At 36.4% G+C, this 20449-nt stretch overlaps 2 protein-coding genes across 3 annotated transcripts in view; one reads left to right on the top strand and one right to left on the bottom strand.

Annotated features, from left to right (window-relative positions):
• LOC137392993 (uncharacterized) overlaps window positions 1–2608 on the top strand; it is a 20252-nt gene extending 17644 nt beyond the window's left edge. The window contains exon 7 of the transcript XR_010978265.1: window positions 2525–2608. The gene's annotated coding sequence lies outside the window, so the exon portion shown is untranslated. The remainder of the gene's footprint in view (window positions 1–2524) is intronic.
• The window catches only part of LOC137392994 (vang-like protein 2), a 21798-nt gene extending 1349 nt beyond the window's left edge, over window positions 1–20449 (bottom strand). Inside the window, exons 1-7 of one of the 2 annotated variants that reach the window (XM_068079376.1) lie at window positions 20428–20449; window positions 19257–19289; window positions 18451–18734; window positions 14959–15690; window positions 13323–13465; window positions 9825–9934; window positions 2565–2759 (exon numbers count right to left, since the gene is read on the bottom strand). In XM_068079376.1, coding sequence (XP_067935477.1) covers window positions 2565–2759; window positions 9825–9934; window positions 13323–13465; window positions 14959–15690; window positions 18451–18732 — 1462 coding nt within the window. In that variant the 5' untranslated portion in view covers window positions 18733–18734; window positions 19257–19289; window positions 20428–20449. Of the gene's footprint in view, window positions 1–2564; window positions 2760–9824; window positions 9935–13322; window positions 13466–14958; window positions 15691–18450; window positions 18735–19256; window positions 19290–20286 lie in introns of both variants that reach the window. The other variant, XM_068079375.1, reaches the window with a different exon arrangement.

Raw genomic sequence — 20449 nt, 5'->3', positions numbered from 1 at the left:
GTTGGAACTTATGTTATGTCACGGTTGATTCTGGCTTGTTCATAATCATTTTTAAATTAAAAGTGTTCGCACAATGTTTAGCTAGCTTACAAGTATGTATAACACAAACTCTTATTATGCGTTATGTAGTGGGTGTATAGCAGGAATGTATTACCTGGTTGCAAGTTGGGGCGGCAAATGTTAAGCACATCTGGGGGTTTGGAGGGGGCGGCGTAAGCCCCCCAACAGGTTTCTTTCGTGTAGGGCCTCAACCGGGCCTCTCATGTAAAGTTTTAAAACTTTTTATCGGAAAGTATAAATATTTTTTTATTATTTGAGATGTGTTTGTTTTAAATGATGTGACTGCCAGGACGTTTTCAGATTAAAATAGGCAAAACTTGACCGAAGTTAAAACGCTCAGAAAAAAGACATCTTTTTCTTTTGAGCGTTTAAACAAAGATCAATTTTGCCGATTTTATTTCAAGTTCATTCGAAGGTTTCTACGCTTTCGATGGGCTATTGCGAAGCGGATGTTTGGTAAATGGTAAAACTTGACCTTTTGCAAACTTTTATAAAAGTCGTTAACAAGCGTATTTTGCCGATGATGATATCGAATGAATGATACATGAATGATGAGACATGAATGATGCCTAAGAACTACTAAAAGTTGATGTTTATCTCTATGGCTTGGAATAAAGTGAAATTCTACAGCGATAAAAACCGACTCCGTAGCTGTTGGGCAAATAACTGTTCGAGTTAATGATGTTGAGGTCGAGTTATCTAAAGCAATTTATCATTGCGTGGGAACGGACTAAACAAATCCGTTAACCAAGTGTTCGAGATAAAACTTTACATTTTATCCGAGGGCAAGTTATCTGAGTTTGACTGTACTTTGCCGCCGAAAAAATCTAAAAAGTTAGAGCGGCTCAGCTGCCCCAGGGAATACGGGCCCGGTGTATAGACAGCTGTACAGTAAATAGTGGGTGTATAGACAGCTGTACAGTAAGTAGTGGGTGTATAGACAGCTGTGCAGTATGTAGTGGGTGTATAGACAGCTGTATAGTAAATAGTGGGTGTATAGAAAGCTGTACAGTAAATAGTGGGTGTATGGACAGCCGTACAGTAAGTAGTGGGTGCATAGACAGCTGTACAGTAAATAGTGAGTGTATAGACAGCTGTACAGTATGTAGTGGGTGTATAGACAGCTGTACAGTAAGTAGTGGGTGTATAGACAGCTGTGCAGTAAGTAGTGGGTGTATAGAGCGCTGTACAGTATGTAGTGGGTGTATAGACAGCTGTACAGTAAGTAGTAGATGCATAGACAGCTGTACAGTAAATAGTGAGTGTATAGACAGCTGTACAGTAAGTAGTGGGTGTATAGACAGCTGTACAGTAAGTAGTGGATGTATAGAGCGCTGTACAGTATGTAGTGGGTGTATAGACAGCTGTACAGTAAGTAGTGGGTGTATACACAGTTGTACAGTATGTAGTGGGTGTATAGACAGCTGTACAGTAAGTAGTGGGTGTATAGACAGCTGTACAGTAAGTAGTGGGTGTATAGAGCGCTGTACAGTATGTAGTGGGTGTATAGACAGCTGTACAGTAAGTAGTGGGTGTATAGACAGCTGTGCAGTAAATAGTGGGTGTATAGAGCGCTGTACAGTATGTAGTGGGTGTATAGACAGCTGTACAGTAAGTAGTGGGTGTATAGACAGCTGTACAGTAAGTAGTGGGTGTATAGAGCGCTGTGCAGTATGTAGTGGGTGTATAGAGCGCTGTACAGTATGTAGTGGGTGTATAGACAGCTGTACAGTAAGTAGTGGGTGTATAGACAGCTGTACAGTATGTAGTGGGTGTATAGACAGCTGTACAGTAAGTAGTGGGTGTATAGACAGCTGTGCAGTAAGTAGTGGGTGTATAGAGCACTGTACAGTATGTAGTGGGTGTATAGACAGCTGTACAGTAAGTAGTGGGTGTATAGACAGCTGTACAGTATGTAGTGGGTGTATAGACAGCTGTACAGTAAGTAGTGGATGTATAGACAGCTGTACAGTAAATAGTGGGTGTATAGAGCGCTGTACAGTATGTAGTGGGTGTATAGACAGCTGTACAGTAAATAGTGGGTGTATAGAGCGCTGTACAGTATGTAGTGGGTGTATAGACAGCTGTACAGTAAATAGTGGGTGTATAGAGCGCTGTACAGTATGTAGTGGGTGTATAGACAGCTGTGCAGTAAGTAGTGGGTGTATAGACAGCTGTACAGTATGTAGTGGGTGTATGGACAGCTGTACAGTATGTATTGGGTGTTTGGACAGCTGTACAATGTGTAAGGGGCAAGATTTGATTAATCCAAATTGTGTTGTCATGTATATTAAATGATGAAAATGTTATTAAATAAAATGCTAAAAACCCTTTTGCTATGTTTTCCAAGCCTCACTTAAGGAGTCACACGTCGAGCTAGTGTGCAAGCTGAGCCGAGTCTCCATTGGAAGAATGAAACAATGAAAGATTTTTTGGCTATCACCATTAATAACTGATTTTACAGCAGAGCAACTGATATGAAACCAAGTGGAGTTCTGCCTCACCTGACTGGAGGTACTCAGCTAGGAAAGCTCGTGGAGACATGTCATAGTTGACACACATAGCGAGGTGCTCCACAATGGAATCCATAGGATAAGCAGGTTGTTGCCGGGTGATCCTCAGGTACTTTTGCAATGCTCGTGCCATTGATGGGAATATCGCTTCAGCGGCTTCCTTTGAGTCCATTGGAGTAGCTGGCCCTGTATATAAACAAATACTGGACTTTTTAGCATAATGGTACGAATGTTGTAAGAAACATGCAGGACCTGTCATAAAACATAATGGGCAAATTGCAATTCTAGAGTGCAATGCTTGGAATTATTTGCAAGATAGCCCTAACGAATGAAGACGCACAGCTTGACTGAGTAATTATTGCCATGCATTGAAACTGAGTGACTCATTCCCATGTTGTTTGTGAGCCAGGAAAGAACAAGCAAACACTTTTCTGCAACCTAAACTAGTATGCTTTTCGTGCTAAATTTTTTCTCTAAAATATGAAATCAACAAAATTGTATTTAACAATCAAGTAATTGTTGAGGTGACATATCCACAATACATAATTCCCAAAACTACCACCATTTTCCTGTAAATAATTTGTAGATATATTTCACAGACAAATGAATAAGTTAACATTACTCTAGTAAAAATTGAATGACTGTAGGTACAAACGCTTTTTTTACTACTTGTTGAGCGCGCGCGCACACACACACAGGGCAAAAGTTAGCATTTTCATCATTAACTTGGAATTATCTTCTCCTTTGTCAGTAGCAAGCGGTATAATTTTTTATCGGAAACAGATTATCATATTTACATTGCCATGGCACCTAATCAACGAAGATGGTCTTATAGTAACTAAGCTCACAATAAGAATGAAATTATTATTTTTGTGAGATTAATTTGGTTGAGAAAAATCTTTTTGTTTCAAATCAAAGAATTATACACACTTATGCAAACAAATACATTGCACCCTCGAGTTACGACGTCCCTGTTCAACGGTTTATCGTCCCCTCCATACAGCATTTTTTCGCAATATGACATCAACAAAATTGTCTAACGAAATTTAAATTCGGTAGTCAGTGTGCTACATACAACGAAATAACGAAGATGCCGATATATGCTATTCGCGGAAACCCCTCCCACAACGCATGAAAGAGATACGATGTTCGCTCTCTCTCAGTTCAGCATTATTCGTCATAAATTATAGTGGATATGAAAGTGGAAACAGGTAATAAAGCTTTAAGTGGGTGTTTAGTAAGCTAAATTCATTTAAGTTAAATTCAAAGTTCGATATACGCCTGTCTTGAAGGTAAGGTACATCTATACGTTATGTACTGTACATAGTAGTGTTACATTTTATTTCAGAACATAACCAGTAAATACACTAAAGTTACGGTAGGTAATTATAGTTATGAAACTTAATATACTACTTTGTTACTAATTTTTACTATGTACAACACATAAAATTTTGATGTTTTTATCAGGGGATGTTTGCATTAGATAACTACTATGGGTTTCGATACTCCTCTCTACGACATTTTTGCTTTACGATGACAAAACTGGAACAAATTGATGATGTATGACGATGGTTCACTGTAACCCATGATTACAGTGAACCATCGTCATACACTATCAATAACAATACCTAAATCGACCAAAATACAAAAAAAATTATTTTACACTTAACGAACTACTAAAATATTGCGGATTATTTATCAAACAACCAAAGAGTAGTTTAAATTTTCCTTATGTGAATATTACGCTTTTAAAGCAAAACTAACTATAGCATGAATAATCTTTGCTATATGTTGAGGAAAATATGTAAATTCATAATTTTAAAATAAACTACAAAATTTTTTAAGGTTGCAGAAAAGTTATAATAGCCTCATTGTGTATTGTTACGCATTTGCGACAAACAAGTATAACACAGTCAAATGTTGACCTACGATCACCTCTACATCCAAATTTTCGGACAACTGACAAAAAATGTTGAGCAAAAAAAGTTAGTCTCGATTTAGTAATGTCCCAAGTAGAATGTCCAATGTGTCCAATTAGTAGAATGTCCAACTTTCCAGAAAATTACAATTTGGTATGTAAATATTAAATGTGGAAGTAAAAATAAGTAAGTGAAAGTAAAATTTTTGTAGATAGTAAAAATTGAATGTAAAAAAGACCCTAAAGAATTCGTTAAATAATATAAATTAATACATATCATTTAGGCTTTTACATTTTATTTCTACATAATTTTACATAGTGTATATACGCTATATGTCATTAAATCAAGAATTTGCCTTTTTAAAGCTCTGGAGCAAACAGAACTGAAAACAATGCATTCTCATAAAAGTCATTTTTCCTTACCATGGTTTCCACATACAAAACAAATATCAAAATAAAATTACCTTTTATGTCGAGGTTTGGCAGTCTTATGTTACGTAATCCTTGTGTAAAATATACTCCAAAAAATTAATTGATAGTAACAACGACCAAATTAATATCGTTTGTTTGAGAGATTTAGGCGAGCTGTAACATTTAGAATGTTACTTCCAGCATAAAAAACCTTTGACTTTTAATATCTGTCTGATTAGAAACTTAACAATGCACCTTCTCCGTGCATCAAGAACAATTGCCCTCAATTAACCCGTTCATGGATTGTTCATGGATTGTTGGCGTAAACTCTGTGTAGTAATTTGTGTTCTTCTGCAGGCATCTAATTATAAATGAAAGAAATCTCGGACAATGCTAGAGGCGATCGAAAATTTTCAAATTGGAAATTTTTTTTTAATTACTAAATTATATTATTAAATTTTAAAGTATTTATAATTGAATTCTTTAAATTTCAAATTTAAATTATTAAACTTTTTTGGATATATTTAAAAAAAATTTCTTATGTATTTATTAATAGAAAAGTATTAACATTGTGTAACATGGCCATATCCAAATATAACAATACCTAAAACTATGATATAGCCATGGTTCATTTAAAGGTTGACTTGCAACAAAATTCACATTACAGTTATTTGGTATCAAAAGATTCACCATGTCTTACTCTGCTGTGTGGTAAGTGCAAAATATGTGGAAACGTGATTACAAGCTCTTAAATACTTAAAAACGAAAAGCTGCCGTAGATTGGAATCAGTTTAATTCTCTGACGTAGTCATTACATTTGGTTATTGTTTTGTCACGTGATGTTCTCACGTGAATTGAAAGGCCAATAAAAGGCTCAATATAAAACTTCTCGTAGCACTAGTTTATGACAAACACTTCGGGTTTTACTGAAGGCCCCATGTCAAATATAGATGCTCGCTACTTTTCTGTTTTGTTTTGACTTGGTCTAATCGTCTAGTCGTAATCTGATCATGTGACCCAAAACTTTGCAAACAATTTCTGCAGCACTTTTCGATTATCACAGATGACCAACAGACTCGTCATGATTATCAGACAATGATATGTACTCCTTCGAGCTAAGGTTAAAAAATTAAACAAATTTTCATGGTAAGTTATGAGATATCAGTACGGAAAGTGACAGCATTACAATGACGATAAAATAGACGCGTAAGAACAATAGACATGGTTTTATTGAATGCGTGAAGTATATTTGTGAAAATATTTTGAGGAATAAGGTTGCATGAAAGTGTAAACAGAAGCCATCTTGCATGACTACGTCCCATTTGAGCTGTTTTGGAAAGAGATTCTAATCTACGGCGGTATTGTGATGGTGGTGATTAACTGTTCGTTTTTGAGCTTTTAGGAGCTTGTAATCACATTTCCACATATTTTGCACTTACCACACAGCAGAGTAAGACATGGTGAATCTTTTGATACCAAATAACTGTAATGTGAGTTTTGTTGCAAGTCAACCTTTTATGTTGAACTCAATAAAGTGATGTGCGTTTGCTAGTTCTACAATGCCTCCTTGTCCATACTTCCAAGAGTATTACGAGCATTTGTGCATTTGCATATCCCTGATGAAATTATAAGCGGTGGTTCTCAACTCAAACACGATATTGCTCACACTGTTGAAATATTTTAAAGATTGATCAGTTTTTCAGAGAACAAATGTAAAAGATTTACTCAAATAGTCAAATTCTTACTGTTTGACACAGTAGACCAACTTCTAAACATGCAAAGACTAAATGTTTTCTCAGACATTATTTTCAGACAGTAGTTAAGTGATGAACATATAAAAACAAGATGATCAAACTCCCTCTTCACAAGAATAACTGGTCAGTCATCAACTTTGACTGAAATACAAATGCTATAAGGAATCGGTTAGAGCTTTGCTAACATCGATATTGATAGTCCATAATGGAGTGATTTAGTGACGGAGATTTCGATATGTTCAAAATTACCTCACCCGAAAACATACATGTAATTTTTATATAAAACCATATATAGTATATGTATAATTATACTATATACAGTGAAACATGGATAACTCAAACTTCACAGGACCGAGCGAAAGTGTTTGAGTTATCAGAGCGTTCAAGTTATCAGAGTATAGTCACAAGTGAATGTATTTATCAGTAGATACATATACAAACTACATGTATATATAAAACTAAAGTATAGGTTGTTTGTTGTAAGTTAAAGGGCATCTGATGTAGAGTTTTAAAGTATTTATCAGAAAGTATAGATATTTTTATACACTTGAGATTTGTGTGTTGTTTTAGGTGATGTGACTGCCAGAACTTATTCAGATTAAAATTGGCAAAACCTAATCGCGGTTAAAAGGCTCAGAAGATATTTTTTCTTCTGAGTGTTTTACTCGAGATCAATTTTGCCACTTTTAATCTTAAAACGTCTTGTCAGTCACATCACCTAAAACTGCAAACAAATCTCAGCCCAATAGAAAAATATCTATTCTTTCTGATAATTTTTAAAACTGGACATAAGTAAACATTTATGACCAATGCAAAAAGCATGCTTTACATCTGATCAGTTGTTTCATTTAAAAAACTTATCGAGTGTAGTCTGTGACAAGGTATTTTTTTGACAAAGATCAACAATGTGACTTATTGTAGAAATAGATTTTAAACAGTTATTATAGTCCTTAAAAAATTGTTAGCCTTTTCTAACAAAATTGGCCCATCGATAGGTACGCCTTCACTACGCACTTGTCTAAACCAAGTCAAAAATACACCATCCAAATCATCGTGCGGCGTTGAACGATCTCTTAGCCTTGAGGAATTTGGGTCACATAACGATCTTATTCTTTCTTTTTGTTTAATCCATGTTGACACTGTACTTTTTGGAAGATTTTCTCTTTTTGATAATGCTGATAGCTTTTGTCCTGCTTCGATTTCCTCGAGTACTTTAAGTTTGTCAGAAGGTTTCCACGCTTTTCTTTGCTTACGTGATGCCATCGTAAAGCGGATGTCTGTTGTAGCGGACGCCAAGCCACGAGCCTATTTGTGACATTTTATCTTTATGTATCCACATATAATCACTGTTACAATATGTATTTTGCATGCTGTGTCTATCTTTATTAAATTTTTATCGCTAATACCTTCTAACGTTTATAGCTTGGCCGTAACTAAGTGAACATCTTAGCGACCCTATTAATCATTTTTATACGATTTCTTTTTCGGTTCCATTATACGGTACAGGGGAAATTATACACTATACACATATAAAAAGCGCTTTCGTTAAGAAAGCAGAGTAGTCTCAGCTCCGCGACTAGTGGAAACTCCTTCGAAATAAATTGAACGGAAACCACGTTTGTGAATTCGGCAAAAAACTGTTCGAGTTAACGGTGCCGAGGTCGAGTTATATAAAGCCATTGATCATTGCGTGGGAACGGACCAAACAAATCCATTCGAGTTAACCATGTGTTTGATTTACCCGAGGGCGAGTTATCCATGTTTCACTGTATATGGTGATATATATATAAATATCACTACATATATATAGTATATGTAGTGGTATTTAGCTAACTTTTCAAGTCTGAATAAATCACAGCTGGTGGTCACTTATAGGGCAACACATGGCATCGGCTGCTTAGCGACCTTTCGTACACTGTTTTACTTTCGAGAAGAAACACTTGCTTAAATTTGGTGAAGGCAAGAGTAAACATATTTAAAAATAGCCGTTTTGGGAAGACAACTACTGGAACAAAGCACTGTATTAAATTTATAAAATGCCAAGTATCTCAGTGCAAAAAGGGCAGGTGCATATTCTCTCAACCGGTGATGGGATGCTAATAACAATACCCTTCTGAGGATAGTTTGCTCAGCGTAATTATGCATCAAGTATGAATGACAAACAGCTGAGTTGTTCACTTCAGATCTTATCATCGTATTTCAGTGGATAGTTGAACAACACAGATGTACATACATACACACATACATGTTAATAAATCATTGTCACTGTGTGTGTCTATTAGACTGTGTAAACTGTATGTACTTCCACATTTTTGGTCAATTTTATCCTAACTTCGCCCACATATGCTCCGCGCCTTTCGCCAGGTTGTTAAAAAGATGCGGTTTCAAAACTCTGCCTGCTTCCTAAAAACAGCCTCTCAGAGATCAACTTATATAAAATTTTAGTTGATTTTATTAGAAGTATTGGTATTTTTCTATCATTTGCGATTGTTTTTAACATTACAAGCCATCTGACTGCCAAAAAGTTTCAAGATTAAAATCGACAAAAGTTGATTATGGTTATGAAGCTCAGATGAACAAAATGCGCCGAAATGACTTCACTAGTATTGCAGCTGCCTGTACCTCTTGTTACGAATCTCTAGTCTGGCGGGCTCTTTGCCGGAGTGCAACTAGAGACATCATAATCACACTCTCAGTTGAATCTGAGGCTTTTAACCACAATCAAGTTTTGTAAGTTTTAATCTTGAAACTTTATAGCAGTCAGATCACCTCAAACATCAAGAACAATAGCAAAAGATAATATATATGAAAAATCCCGATACTTTCTGATAAAACCTATTAAAATTTTGTGTAAGCTCGTCTTCAAACACCCAGCTGATTTAAAATGAAAGAAATTCCAAGCATCGCTAAGCTCACTGCTATTACATAACTAACCAACTAGCAGACAAATTCTGTGTAGAAAAACTCCCAACATCCACCTCACTTACAAATGTACCCGACAAACACACCGACTTCACACAGCAAACTTACCATTTTACTTGTGAGTTTGCCGTGTGTAGTCGATGCATTTGCCTGGGTTTATGGGTTGCTGCGAGCAACTTGCATGTGCATCATGTATGGATGACTAGTTTAGCCTGTTAACCAAAGAGAGAATTAACTGCCACTCACCCGATTCCTCCCTCAGCCTCTTTATATGAGTGAACGACTCCTCGGCCGCTGTAATCAGCCTGCTCCTCCTTTTAGCTACACGTCTCTCATACTCCTGCTCCTCGTAGTACCTGTTAGTTTAAGCAACCACTAAATACCCCTGAGCACAGGTCTCCGCTACATAGCTAAGACTGGTTCACATCCTATCATCGGATGTCAGCGTCACTCCCACAATACTTTGGTCTGCGATAACAATGTTCACACTATCACAAACCCATCCACATTTGCATCAGCAAATAGTCCGCGGCATAGTGTTCACATTACACAATGCGGTCGTGGAAACGATAAAATATTCGTCCCCAACCGTCATGAAAAAAATATAGATCAGGCTATCGCGACAGCCAATTACCATTGTTAAAGTAATATACATTGCACAAGCTATTAAGAATGCTTCGCAAACTATTGGAAAAGTTTGACAAACTTGTGACAATCTTTCTCGACGTATCCGCGTGGCCTTGACGATACCATCGCTTTACAGTGCCGATAATCGACAAAAGATCACTGAGAAGACAACCCGTCATATGGCAATATACTGCCAGTTAGCCTTTGGTCAGAGAGAGCCAACATGAGCAACATCTAGTAAACGATTTCCCTTAGTTCTTCTGCGCCATTCTTGCCCACCTGATTATTGACCACATTTTAAACAGTTAGGTGTTTATGTTTAACCCCCACCTTTACGAGCTCACTGACTGCTACTTTCCATGCATCGCTAAAGTTCCACTCTCAAAGGAGCTGTCACAACGGGAAGTCTACACTTTTTTAAGAATATTGTTACGAAACTGGCATGAATTTTATTAAGAGTTGTCTGCTCACGAAATAATGTACAACATGTGGTGAGCATTCTCTTGAGCAGTAATACAGGTCAATGACAAACATGAGCTAATGTCACCATGATTATGCAGCGGACTATTTACTTGATTGAATAAAAAATTAGTACATGTACCATGTTGTTTTTCTTGCCCAAGGCTTTTGTAGAGCTTAGGCTGGGATATTTGTCAAGAAAACAAATCTTATTAGGATGGTTGCGTAATCACTCAGCCAATTTTTTCAGTCACACTTTGCTAATCATTACAAGTCTAATGAGTATCGGTGTCTATCAATATGACTAATATTATAGAACAGTTCACCAGTCAGCATAGTCTAATATTAGTTGAATTTGTGATGCCTTTCATAAAACTTATTACGCAGTTGTGATCTCAGAAAAAGAAGATACCCTTAATATTAACACACCTAATAACGCATGGTCTTTTTCACCGGTCATATGCAGACCAAACCGCTTTGTTGCTAAGTAACTAAGCCAATTACAACCGTTGCTAGGTAACTATATAATTAGGCCAGTTAATAATTATCTAATTGGAAGTTCAAAACAATTTCATTTAGAGAACAATCCAGGTGGTTAAAACATAGCCAGTATTAGTACTGCTGAGGAACCGTGGGAGCACTATAACCATTATCACTGCCAAAGGGTCACAGATCAACAAACGTAAAAGTTATCTTATGACAGCCTTGTACGGATTGAAATGGAACCCAATAACTTCTGTTTTACTAAATACAAGGCATAATTACATAAAATTTTATTGTGACTGAAGCTGTATGGCCAAAACACAGGTATGAAATGTAAGAAATCACTAATGAAGTCAACAAGGTTGGAGTTGCCCTTCCTCAACATCGCTTAAAGGTTAACTGGCAACAAAATTCACATTACCGTTATTTGATATGAAAAGATTCACCATGTCTTACTTTGTTGTGTTGTAGGTGCCAAATATGTGGAAATGTGATTACAAGCTCTTAAAAGCTAAAAAACGAACAGAAAATCGCAGCCAGACGAGACCGCCGTAGTTTAAATTCCCTTTCCAAAACCACTCAAATGTGATGTAGTTGTGAGAGATGGTTTCTGTTTACACTTTCTTACAACCTTATTCGTCGAAATATTTTCACAAATATACTTCACGCATTCAATAAAACTATGTCTATTGTTCTTACGCGTCTGTTTTATCGTCATCGTAATGCTGTCACTTTTAGCAGTGATACCTTATAACTTACCGTAACAATTCGTTCAGTTTTTTAGCCTTAGCTTGAAGGAGTACAATCATTGTCTGATAATCATGACGAGCCTGTTGGTCACTTGTGGTAATCGAAAAAAGCTGCAGAAATTATTTGCGAAGTATTGGGTCACATGATCAGATTACGACTTGCCGATTAGACCAGGCCGAAACAAAACTGTAAAGTAGCGCGCATCTATATTTGATACGGGGTCTTCGGTAAAACCCGAAGTGTTTGTCATAAACTAGTACTACGATAAGTTTTATATTGAGCTTTGTATTGACCTTTCAATTCACGTGAGAACATACGTGACAAGACGATAACCAAATTTCATGGTTACGTCATCGAAATAAAGAGATTCCAATCTATGGTGGCTTTTCATTTTTGAGCTTTTAAGAGCTTGTAATTACATTTCCATATATTTGGCACTTACAACACAACAGAGTAAGACATGGTGAATCTTTTGATACCAAATAACTGTAATGTGAATTTTGTTGCGAGTCAACCTTTAATAAAATTGACAAAAAGCATATGTGGAAATATTAAGGTAGTTTCCAAATTTGGCAAACTCCAGAAGTTTTTAAAATGATGGTATTTTAGAGATTCATCAATTTACATTTAGGAGCTTTGATTATTTTCTCTAAATATCTGATGATTAACACAGCAGTATGTTAACATTATATCTGATGGTTAACACAGCAGTATGTTAACATTATTATATCTGATGGTTAACAGAGCAGTATGTAAACATTATATCTGATGGTTAACAGAGCAGTATGTAAACATTATATCTGATGATTAACACAGCAGTATGTAAACATTATATCTGATGATTAACACAGCAGTATGTAAACATTATTATATCTGATGGTTAACAGAGCAGTATGTAAACATTATATCTGATGGTTAACAGAGCAGTATGTAAACATTATATCTGATGAGTAACACAGCAGTATGTAAACATTATATCTGATGATTAACACAGCAGTATGTAAACATTTAACATCTAACATTTATGTAAACACTTGCTTCTTCATCCAGCAAGTTCAGAATTGTAACCCAAGCTGAATATTCTTATCCCAATATTTTTAACAAAAAACATTATTTTGTTGATGATTTTCAATACCATTAAAAGGTTATAGATACATATTTTTTCCCACGAGACAGCGATATAGGGTCTATTGTTAAGGATTATCCATATATATTGCTATTGTAAGAAATGGATGTTCTCATAAATTTATGTACAATCGCACTGGCGCATTGTTAAGGGAATTGTTTAAAGCAACACAATTCTGAAGAACCTACATGTATGATTGGTCGAAACCTTTCCAACCTTTACAACAACTAGCAAGTTATACATGTATATAAAATAAGCGTGTTATATATAAACCAATAAAACAAAATATAAAGAAATACCGTTCATTGTGACCAGAGTCCCGGCGCCGTGCAGTGGCTGCGAATATCGCTTTGGACTTCTGATCTTCCGACATGCTGCCAGGAGGTCCTCCGGGAGGTCCGTCCAGATCATAAACTTTAAACTTTGTGCTTGACGCATTTGCCTGCAAGATGATGATTTAATGGTTGAGGAACTGTTATAACAAATGGTAGAAGAGGAACTGTTATAACAAATGGTAGAAGAGGAACTGTTATAACAAATGGTAGAAAAGGAAATGTTATAACAAATGGTAGAAGAGGAACTGTTATAACAAATGGTAGAAGAGGAACTGTTATAACAAATGGTAGAAGAGGAACTGTTATAACAAATGGTTGCGGAGGAACTGTTATAACAAATGGTTGCGGAGGAACTGTTACAATAAACTTGCTGATGCCTGATTAGTCATAATTTGATGACTCACCACTTCTAGAAAATACGTGTATATATGTTTTTATTTTATTTTTCTTTTAACGTGAAGCAAATTAGACCAATTAGGGAATTGCCCGCTTGCTGCAAGTGAGACAAGCTTGCTGCAAGTGATACAAGCTTGCTGCAAGTGATACAAGTTTGCTGCAAGTGATACAAGTTTGCTGCAAGTGATACAAGCGTTGTCAAAGAATTCGCAGACAATCGTTTAACCATAATAACCATCATAATAGTAGATAACCAAAAGTTTTTGCTATACACACAGTTGGGTAAACTTTTTACCAATTATCATGAAGGTTTTTAAGCCTGTTGTCAAAGTAGCTATGAATATTGAAATGGACCAGCTTGGATAGCTTATATTACACTAATGCATACTGAGTTTGCTTTGTAGCTAGGATATAACATGCAACATATGTTGATAGCATCATGAAAAAAGTTGGTTTGCTAAAACTCAGTGTCCAAATGTCCGTTATAAACAAAGCAGGTAACTCTAAAACCTCCTGACCTAAGAAATCTTTTCACTGAAACCTCATAGGATCAAGAGCTTCTAACTCCTAACAATCTAGAAAGTGCATGATGAAGTGCCTAACTTATGATAATTGGAAAGTAGGCAAATTTATTAGCTTATGTTTACCGCGATACAATTAGCTCACCACCATGCATGATACCACGTTTGTAATATTAGAGAAATTTTTGTTGTTAGCACATAGAACAACCAAAGCATTGATTATATATCAACTCATAAAAATTCACCAAACGCTGGTGAAGCTTTGACAATGCCGGCATTGCTTGTTCACAGCAGGCCAGTTGATCAAGGTCTAGTATATCAAACAACTATGTCCACGCCGACAAGAAGCATATTTGACTTATCAGGATAAGAATAGTCATTTCCTATAGCATGGCAAGGCCACAAGGCTTATCAACAATGGGCCCTCAATCGTAGCGCTAGCGTTCTTACCACTATGTTCTTACCACTATTAATAATGCTTATCTGACTATTACAAGAAGGATTAGCAATATGCAACGCTGATAAACTATGTTGAAAGTGGATGGAGCTGAGGCTCATCGAGGCATTGCCCAAAGCCCATCATTTGAAAAATGTTGACCCAATTTATGCAACTCGCTCGACAAAACTATATAGCATATAACAGATAATATGGATAATCCATAACATGGATGTGCCTATATTACCTGACTGACTTTGTTAGACTTGCGATGTATAGCGTTTTCGAGGTAAGGGTTGTAGTTGGAGAAGTCCCTATTATACCATTCAAGGCAGCAGACGGCAGCGCGTTGCACACTCAGCTGTCCGATGTTGTACGACTTGGTGGCGCCATCTGGTGATCGTACAATTTTGATGCAGTACATGGTCTGCAGTTGGCGTATTTCTATGAGAATAACGGCTACATAGTGAATAAATATGAGCGCATCGACCATGCTGGAGGCGAAGAGAACTATGGTTCTATACTCAGTGATGCTGTCAGGGGCAGCGGCCAGCACCCGATAGTAGTAGAAGAGCCAATAGGCGAAGGAGAGGAGCAAAAGTAGGACTAGGACGATACCTCTGAAGACAAAAGACCGTGGCATGTTTGCTCGAGGGCGCCTCGCAAACAAAGCCCAAGAGCCGACAAGCAGCACGAGTAACTTGAAGGAGAAAGAGAGCAGATAACCCTGACAGTCAGCATCACAGTTGAGAACAAAGTTATCATTGACGTTTGGCATAAGCGGCACTGTAACCATGGCGATAGGTGAGAGAAATGCAATGGCAGCAAGGAAACCGGTGAAGACGGAGCCAATGTAGCGCGAGCAAGCAAGACCGACTGATCTCTCCATGGCCTCGCTTGTTGACATCTTCATGTCATCCATGTCACTCCAACCTGTTTCACTAGTCACGACAGTCGTGTTGTCTCCCCAGTTGTCATCCTGCAGCAAACGATAAAGATACATCTAAGAAGAAGTCATAGGGACACAATGCTAGTGTCTGCAATTTAATTGACCAACAAACTAGTTTGCAAAATTGGTTGTAAAAAGGTGAACTTTGAGGAGGCAAAGAATTAGGGCTCCAAGTGAATCTATGCTAAATTATGCAAATGATTTTGAGCTCAAAATTTAGAACTGTTTTCAAAACTTGTCATGTTACTTTTGTAGGAAACATTTTTTTAATTTTCACATTTTAATCGCTTATGATGGTTCACAGCTACCGTAAAACCTCTAATTGAACACCACATCTATTTGACTGCCACCATGAGGGAAGGGTTGAAAAAATAGAGTGCCCACTCTCTAATTGAATGCCACCTCAATTTGCCGGCCACTTTGACAATCTTTGATCTTTACAAACCCATAATATCAACTGATCAGTAGAAAAGTGTCCACAAAATAGTATTAATAATGAATTATTTGCATCAATAACAATTATTTCTCTCGTTGTCCAGCTTCGAAGTTTTTTTCTTTTTCTCGTTGAAACTTTGAAAGCATAGAAATTAATAACTGTCTCAAGCTAATAGTAGTTCCTTGTTTAATGCGGTCTTGATACTTCAAAGTACATGCGTATAATAAACAGTTTACATTTACGATGGTACAAAGGTTAAGTTTAGCGAGCAAAACTTTTACTCGTTGTATTTGTGCTAAATGCAATGCGTAAAAGTTGTGAACTAGTTGCTAATATCGACTAGTTCAGCAGTGCAGAAGAAGAGTCGAGGTTAGAAGACATTGTGGAAGGTATTGGACTACCAGAAGATGCTCATTCCATCGAAAACAATAAAAACGCAGCTATCTGAGCAAACGATGCAAATATTTTTGATTTAAAAACATTAATTTTTGTTTCTGCAAGTAATATGAGTATGGTTCGTTTATGCCACTTGTTCATGAATATATATTTGTAGCATTTGATAGATAATCATTATATAACTTATAAATTTGCAGATTTATAGCATACTATTTGATAGCATCATAGCGATAATCTGATTTTACAATTGATCGACACTCGTAACTCCACTTCTATTGCACATAAAAAGCTAGTTCTGGCTGCAAACTGTAGATAAAATATCAACGAGTGCAAATGAGCTTCATGCAACATCGGTAAATATAAATATAAAAATATGTCTTCAAATTTAGACTGAAATAAAAATTGAAAGATTCAACAAATTGCAAAGCAGGACACTGGCTATTATACAATTGCACGCAATAGATATCACCTTGTACTGATAGTGAACGGTTTCTTAATGCATAGTTATAAAGGTATACTTGACAAGTTGGAGGTAAGTTAGTAGATTTAGTGCATCGAAAAGATTTAATATCGCTCCACCGAAAGGAAAGAACAAAATATAGGCAACATTCGCTTCGCCTGTAAAAGGGCTAAATTTATCTTCTGAAAATTCTGATGTGCCATTGGCAAAATAAAATGCCACTCTCTATTTGAACGCCACCTCTAATTGACCGTCCCTATAGAGGAAAAGTTGAAAAATAGAGTGCCATGGCATTCAATTAGAGGTTTTACGGGTATATTGCGTTAAAGATTGTCTGAAAACAATTACAGCATCACAGACAAAAGCACAGTGTTTTCTAAGGAAGATAGGAAAGTTTTGCCAAATTTGTTTGAATAAAAGAAAGTGTGTCAAGGAACCCCTGGTCAACAGGTCAATGCAGCTTTAATTCAATGTCATACCAGAGTACTGAACGACGAGTTACAAACTAATAAGTTAGAACATAGCAACGACTAGATGCAGCAGTAATAATAATTCTCTGCATATTTCACAGGCTAAGCACTAACAACAGGCTGTCACAACCCAGAAATGATCAGAAGTAACACTTGCAGAATGATGTGGCTGTATTTACAAACACTAACAGGCAGGGGATATGTGATTATGAATCAGTATATGAAATCGGTTCAAGAGGGCCCACTGAAGAGAGTTGATCACCATCAAAAATAGTTAGCATCCTGTAGCCAATTTCCGAGTCGTATTAATTCAATTAGTGGCGTATCACGTTTGTGTTGTTGTTGTTAGTGAGTGGAACACTGGACTCGGAGGTTATTATAATAAGCGACTGTTTGCTAAGACAGAAGCTAATCATTGATTAAGAGAAAGCCTCAAAGGCAGAGGTAAATGTTGACACTGTGGACAAAACATAACTTAACAACATTACATAAATAAAAAGAGAAAAGAACGACGAGAAAGAACCTCACGCTAACAAGTGTAGAAAGTTAGGAGTATGGGCAAGGTGTAGGCCATAAAAGTATCATAAAGTGAGTGGCTCCTGACAAAGTCTGCAGCTAATTATCTCGCCTTTACAGACTTGTTAAACTGCCATTTAGGTAATGCGAGGGGTTCCTTTGCTGGTATTTATCTACTTGTAGGAGGTCAGGTTAACGAATCACGCCAACAATTTTCTTCCTTCCCCTAGCCACATTCATAGCAAACGTCCAATTGATTTTATATCAGTTTTCAAACTTCATAGAAAAACATATGCATACACACTAGATGAAATATAATGCAACCGCTTGCTGCCATGAATTAAGTTGATTCAGAGATGGCTACAGCTGTGCCGTGCTACTGTATTTTCATGAGCCGCATGTAACATTTTTTCATATGCCATTAACGTTGTATTAGTATATGTAACATACATTGCCATTCATATCCATCATCTAGTCATCTTGTTGCCAAATAGTAAGTGAAACAGGCTTACCTGTGGCAAGATCTCCACTTCCACCTGATCATTTTTGGTCAGCTGTTGCATGTCGTCTGTGGTTGGCAGTCGAATCGACACGGACCGGTTCTCATCGGGTATGCGAGAGGGTTCATGGCCTGAGTTTCTATGCCGATGATGCTTCCTGTGATGAGATCTGTGGGGATCGCTGTGGTCACCTCTTGCGCTGCCGCTGCCATGACTGTGGTGGTGTCGATGGCTGTGATGACTCCGGTGGCTACGCTCGCTCCTGCCAGATCGTACGGACTCACCTCCATCCATGTCTGAGACCAAAAACATGAACTGAACATTTCAAAGGCATCTACCCTTACATAATACAACAAAAATATTACCAGTGAAGTAAAGATAAGACAATAAAAATAAAATATCATATGAGATTTTAATCAGATGGCTAAATTTAAAACTGATACCATCTAAATATGGACAGTGCACTCTTGAACACTTCCTAAATCAAAGGTTTACACCAATTATGTACAAAGTAGAAACAATATTAGACAATAATGAGCTGTGAGCAATTGCTACATGATCAAAACCTTTGTTGATTTTATGCAGCTATAACAAGTAGGTAATGATAATTGGAATGTTTCTGAAACCCAGACTGCTTAAATCTTTTGGCAAATGTAGAATCACGCATAGGTGAAGATTCACTGTGTATATGTCTTTTTCTGACACGTATTTACGTATTATTTGGGACACATCCTGAAAACTTCAGTACAGTGAGCCTGGTAGCTTCAGTGTCTTCAAATCTAAATGGTATTTTAGAATACGGACTTCATAAAACTTACCGACTAGAACTGGACTTTACGCTTGCATTAGCCCTACAATTAAAACAGCTTAAAAAACTTTTTGTATCTCAAGTTTCAGTGCAGTTTTAGCTTGATCACATTCAAAATAATACTAGTTCAACCCACTTTTTAAAATTAACAAAGAACAAAAATAGCTAAACTAACTAGTCGTACTGGTAAATGCCTACTACAAATATGCCAAATTTGCTAAAAAATTTATGAGTTGTTGTGCTTCAAGTTCAATGTCAGCATTGGATATCTGAGTACATTCTAGAGTATATTAGAAATGTCATCTGCAGCTATTAATACCTTAAAATTATAGTTTTCATATCATTTCCATACAGCGATACATACTAAATGCCAAATAGATTACAACCGATACGTACTAAATGCCAAATGAATTACGCCACAATTATTTTTAAATTTTGCTAGAAATCACTAATACTACCAATAACCTGTTTGGCCAACTAAAGTGGATTGTTGCTCTGCCGCGACACTCTATTGCAGCAGAACTGATATCTTACATAAATATTTGACAGACATTAGCGTAACATTTTCATGCAATGGCTCACAATTTCTTAGATCAGCATTGTATGCAGGAAGAAATAACAATAATTCTTATTATTTGAGGTATATAGTTTTGGTAAAATAAACACAACTGCTGGAGCTGATCATTTATCATCATTTTGTGCTGTTATAGAACATAATTGAAAAAGAATTCTAATAACATTAGCAAGTTTTTATGATGTTTTACTACCAAAGTATTTAAGCTTAAAACGATTAGAATTAGCGACCTAATAAAAAGTGGGTTAGTTTGGAAGTCGTAAAAGAACCTATTCTAAAACGCTGAATTTTTAATCAAACCACGACAACAGAAAGATAATATGCCATAAATAATTATAAAATGTACCATTTTAAAAATTACATAAAACTAAACAAAACATCTTGCTCGATATGAAACACATCAAGCAAAAGAAAGTGATTCGAAAAGTTAACTATGAACGAGAGAAATCGCACTACCGTGGGTTACCTTTATATGTGTTTACTCGTTCGTTTAGTGAGATTAACCTAAAAAACACGTCGCTATTTACATTAATGTGGATAATTGTAATAGCTACATCAATAAAGCACTTAGATATTTAAGACAAGTAGTACAGACAGACAAACGAACCATATGAAAATTATAAACAATG

Source organism: Watersipora subatra, chromosome 4, assembly GCF_963576615.1.
Source record: "Watersipora subatra chromosome 4, tzWatSuba1.1, whole genome shotgun sequence".
NCBI classification, from domain to species: Eukaryota; Metazoa; Bryozoa; class Gymnolaemata; order Cheilostomatida; family Watersiporidae; genus Watersipora; species Watersipora subatra.
This window is presented reverse-complemented; position numbering and strand designations above follow the sequence as displayed.